Raw genomic sequence first — 5319 nt, 5'->3', positions numbered from 1 at the left:
TATTGGGTTTTCCATTGAATTTATTTTTTGTTTAACAACAAAACATTTACCAAAACCCAAGGACTTCACCCAAAAAATAACCTTTGCATATATAATAGGCTTATTCTTGAATCATTGTTAATAACTGGGAGGAATGAAGGGCATACATTAGAAAGCCTACCTGCCATGCCATTATCAACTGTTGGAATCTACTCAACATCTTCCTGACAATAAGCAACACACTTCCCTAACATTTTCCAAATTGGTGTCTTAGTAATAAGTAATGTTATATAAAAATAACTAACACCAATAATAACAATAACAAAAAGCCCAGATGATGAGTCTCATAGTAAATTGGGATGAATCTGCCATTTTAAGTTTGCACATGGCAGTCCTGTAGCAATTCATTTAGTTTTCTTACCTGCCAGACCCAGGTAATTGTTGGAATCATAGCCTGTATGCTGCCTGTGTACATGACTTTGGTATGGATGGCTTCATGCATCTAAGTTGGCAAAGGGGAGAAGGGTCAGAGGCCAAATGGAATTCCCTTCCTCTGGTTCCACACGTGCAGCCAAAGGACAGGATCCTCGTTCTCTGATGTGGCTGGTTGGCTCTCAGAGCTTTGGTTTGCCTGGGCTGAGACCAAAGACCACAATAAAAGGCTTTGGCTTTTGGCCCAGAGGCTTCTCAGAGCTCTCAAAGTACTGCCCAACCACGTCTCTGCTTTCTTCTACATGGAAATACCAAAATACTTGGTTTGGAAGCATAAAATTGATTAAACGCCACCAAGCTTATCCCAAAAACCAACTGATTAAATGCTACCAAGTACATATTTAAAAGCAATACATACTTTCCCTTTCGACTCCTCTGGCTTCTGTCTTATGGACCCTTTGAACAGCCATCACTGACTCCCGTTACTATAGCTCCACTTGCATTATTCATAGAATTAGCTGAGCACTCTGCAACCAAAGGCTCTCATTAAGAATAAGTAACACCAAATGCTTTTGCCATTCATCCCCAGTCATATAGTACACACTGTGGGCTTTAACCATTGTCACTTTCAGAAGGAAAATATGCACACCTAGCAAAGTTTCATACTTTGTTCACTCAGCATGGATGTTTATGGCTTATGTAAGGCATCTGTACTAGCTGTCTGTAACTGGTGGCCTGAGAGAACGGAGAACAGAACAGCACTTTTGACAGGATTCACAAGAAAAACGGTTAAATATCAGCTGGGTGGAAGTGGCTCACACCTTTGATCCCAGCACTTGGGAGGCAGAGGCAGGTGGATCTCTGAGTTCGAGGTCAGCCTGGTCTTGAACAAGTTCCAGCACAGCCAGGGCTACACAAAGAAACCCTGTCTCGAAAAACAAAAAAAAGTTAAATTTTATAAATAGCATAATTCCTGTTATGTAAGACTTATTTACTCTGCTCTAGGTTGGGTCTCTAGTACAATGATTAGGACATGAAGACCAAATTACTTTGTGAACAAAGTTTAAATCACTAAGAGCAGAGCACTTTACAGCTGAAGTTCAGTGAGAGCATCCACCTGCCGATGGGGCTGTGGTCAGGGAAGGACTTTGCAACCCGACGCCTAGAACCCTCTGTGTAATGAAGGGTGGCCCAGACTCCCCTCTCTACCTCCTACATGCTGGGATGACAGGTGTGTGTCATTATGCCTGACTGGATTTCTAGCTAGAATAACTTGAGAGATTACACTGGGACCATGGAAAGGAGTGACAAGGCTGAACAGCTGACCAGAGGTAAACATCACGGTTGTGTCTGTTTACCCTGACAGGGTGGAGCTCTAGCAGAACCAATTATGCAGGAAAGAACACTATTTCTTAGGACTTCCTAGGTTAAAAAAAAAAACAACTTCAAAAACAGGAACCAGACTATATAAAGTAACCGTACTTAGCCAGTAACCCAAACTAAAAGCAAAGCTATGTTTATTTTGTATGTAAAATGATAGTTGTAGTGATCCAGTCTAATCCTAAAGATTTTTAAATCAGTCAATGACAACCAGCTTCAGTTACACCAACACAGACCAGGTAGAGCATCTGAGCAGTAAACACACGCTTCAGTAAGAGTGCAGTTACTCCTGCCTTCTCACACGAACACCTATGAGTAGCCTGGAACTGTACACATCTTACAAACTGGGAGGCTAAGACTCAACAGCTAATTTCTCACTGCTGTCGCCTCTACAGTCCCTGAGAGACTCTTTTCTGGACCTGGGCCCTACATGCTGGTCTGGCCTCTGTGCTGGCTGGGGGTTCCTTGTGGAATCACCGGGAAACGCTTGTTCATTTCCTCCCACGGAGTCAGGCACAAGGGCTTGGGTACTGAGCAAGGCAAGTTCTTCATCAGCTACTGAATCACAGTCCGGCAGAGAAACGCCACTGGCCTTCTGAAATGGCGTTCTCCTCTGCGGGGAACTGGGCTCTTTTTTAATAGGTGTTGCATATTTCGTGCCACAGCTCCGTGGTGGCTGAAAAGCCTTCTGTGCAGCTGGAGAGACAAAGGTACAGATGGGACTGACCGGGGGCGGTAAGGGCAGCCGACTTAGGAAATCCAAGGCTCTTCTTTTTCGACAGGTTTTTGGGTCATCAATCTCGTTCTCTCCACCACAAGACTTTGCTGCCATCTGGGCTGAGTGAGCCAGGGGTGTAGACTTCCCTTTTGGTGTGCAGTGTGATAAAGGACTTTGATAACTTTGCTGACCAGTAGGTGAAATTCTCTAACAAAACACACAAAAGAGGAACCTATCACAATAAACACTTGTATATAAATAAATTAGAATTAACCTTTCATTAGAAAATACCTATACACACCAACAGGACACCTTTCCTTTCCAATTGCCAAAGGGTAAATAATGCCAAACATTCATGCTCTTATTCCTCACCCACAGGAAATAATTTTGCAAAGTGACCGATGTATAAAAATGGCCAGAAATGAGCCAGGTGTGGTGGTGCATGCCTTTAGTCCCAGCACTGGGGAGGCAGAGGCAGAGGCAGGCAGATTTCTGAGTTTGAGGCCAGCCTGGTCTACAAAGTGAGTTCCAGGTCAGCCAGGGCTATACAGAGAAACCCTGACTTGAGAAACCAAAAAAAAAAAAAAAAAAAAGGCTAGAAAAGATCCTAATATAAGATTAAAAAGAAAGAAATAAACAAATACATGACATCATTTATGCTTTAACTTTCCAAGTGTTACAACCCCCCAAAACGACAGGCTTGTCAAAATCATTTTAAAAAGGATACACACTGCTCAACAACTCCTCCTACTTCTTCTGAACGTTTACTTACTTTGTGTACATGTTGCTTGTGTGCATGTGTGTATGTGTGCATGCAAGTACTCAGATGCTACAACATACCTAAGGAAGTCAGAGGACTACTTGTGGGAGTCTGATCTACTTCCTCCGGAGAGAGACCAAGGCTGGCCTCCATGGAGCTCTAACGCCTTTCTTTTCTCAGTCCTGAGTCTCAGACAACTGTTTAGTGTTTTTCTTTGCCAGGCTCCTAACTGTAACAAGCGCTTTTCTTGTATGGGGTGAGGACTGCTTGATTGAATTAAGGTGCTAAGCAGTGCCACCAGTCTGACCAGCCCTGGCAGCCAGGCACCCCTGTGATTAAGGAGTCACCTGAGCTTAAGACACTAAGCAACAGCTGTGGGCCAGCCTTCCCAGCTCAGGAGCCAGCAAAGGACCTTGCAAGCACACATTCTCGAAGGGCCAACAGTGTAGTCTGCTCCTAGAGTTTTACATTCATACTTAAATAAGATATGATTTCCACATAGCCTATGCCTCAGCTACAGCAAGCTAACCACAGGTTAAATGCAGTTTAGTTCCATCATGTTTGCTAGGACATACGACACACCTTACTTCCATACTAACTTACCAGGAACTGACCTCCTGCACCCAGGAGATCTGAAGCACAGCAAGTGGAGGCTGCGTGGGGTTCTCGGGTGGGGCCTTTGTTCGGCGTGGACCACTTGGGACTGTCTCCCTTAAGCACGTGTATAAGCTTCTTTTCTGCCTCCTTGTAAAATGTATCGATATTCTAAGAGAATAAATTGGAAAAGCCTGTGCTGAGTGGCTAATTCACACATTCATGTTCTCAGAAAGTGTTTTCTTTCAGAAATAAAACATTCAGAACAGAACAGAAGAATGAAACCCATTTTTGTTTGTTCTTTAGCTAGGGTCTTGAGATACACACACACATACACACACACATGGGTGTGTGTGTATGTGTGTGTGTTTGTATGGCCTATGGTCTGGTGTTCACTGTATAGCCAAAGCTGACACTGAAATTCTGGACCCGCAGGCATGTGCCACCATGCCTTGTAAGACACTTAAAATTCGATGTAAATCTAGTTCCCAGTACTGGGGTGAGGGGGGAGAGTACTGGGGTGAGGGGAAGGGTGTGAATGAGCACACATGGGTGTGTGTGTGAATGAGCACATGTGCACATGTGTGGAATCACTGGGCTGAAAGCACTCTCCAGGCACCTGTTGGTCCAGCTTCCAAGTCCCTAATCTCACCTCAATAGCATGCTTCAAGTTGTTGACTTTCTCCTGAAAGTAGGCCTCCTTTGGACTGGCAGAAAATATGGAAAAATGGCCAGCAAATAAGGTCGGCACTCCTGATGTGGATTCTGGCTGGCACTGGAGGTTGCTTGCGGCAATTAGCACACGTGGCTTTATGTCTTCATTAAGGTCTATCCTGAATTTCACCACTAATAAATTAAGGCACTCGTCTGACAGGTAGACCAAAGGAGCAAGACCTAGGATGAAAATGCCAGTCATTGTCATCTTTAGAACTGCGAGGATATCGATATACACAGAATTTCTAGAATGACCCATTACTTAAGGTGTTCAAACTTCAGTGCCAAACATTTCGAGGCCACAGGGCAGCATATACACTGATAATTGCCCAGGAGAGTGAACATTTGATACATCCTTTTGAAGAAAACACTGGCATTGCCTAGCAAAGCTATGGCCATCCTACCTTCCACTGGGGGTTCTTACTTCTAGCACTCTGCTCTGAAGACTGATGACCATTAAATAATAGTAAAATACATGTGAGCAAGGGCCACGGTAGCGGCTGCACCTAGGTCACCCTGCATAGTCTGAAACTGTGGAGTGCTGGAAGCAACTCATCAGCTCTCGCTCACAGGGAGCGACTGTGTTCCATCCACAATGGTTTCCTGGGCAGCTGTGAAAAGAAGGAAGAAAACCCCAAGGCAGTGCTAACTAGGAAAAGCTCTCCAGAAAGACATAGCAGGAAGGAGACATGGAGAACGCATACACGTTCCTACTGCTCTGAGCCAAGAGTGAGGAAGACTG

General features: G+C 44.4%; 1 protein-coding gene across 1 annotated transcript in view; it reads right to left on the bottom strand.

Moving 5' to 3' along the window:
* Positions 1-1960: 1960 nt before the first annotated feature.
* Brca2 (BRCA2 DNA repair associated) overlaps positions 1961-5319 on the bottom strand; it is a 44366-nt gene continuing 41007 nt past the window's right edge. Inside the window, exons 25-27 of the mRNA XM_021162873.2 lie at positions 4516-4757; positions 3873-4034; positions 1961-2716 (exon numbers count right to left, since the gene is read on the bottom strand). Coding sequence (XP_021018532.1) covers positions 2144-2716; positions 3873-4034; positions 4516-4757 — 977 coding nt within the window. The 3' untranslated portion in view covers positions 1961-2143. The remainder of the gene's footprint in view (positions 2717-3872; positions 4035-4515; positions 4758-5319) is intronic.

Source organism: Mus caroli, unplaced genomic scaffold (assembly GCF_978045245.1).
Source record: "Mus caroli unplaced genomic scaffold, Mus_caroli_1 scaffold_4, whole genome shotgun sequence".
Taxonomy (NCBI): Eukaryota; Metazoa; Chordata; class Mammalia; order Rodentia; family Muridae; genus Mus; species Mus caroli.
The sequence above is the reverse complement of the archived record's forward strand: the minus strand, read 5'-3'. Positions and strand labels throughout refer to the sequence as shown.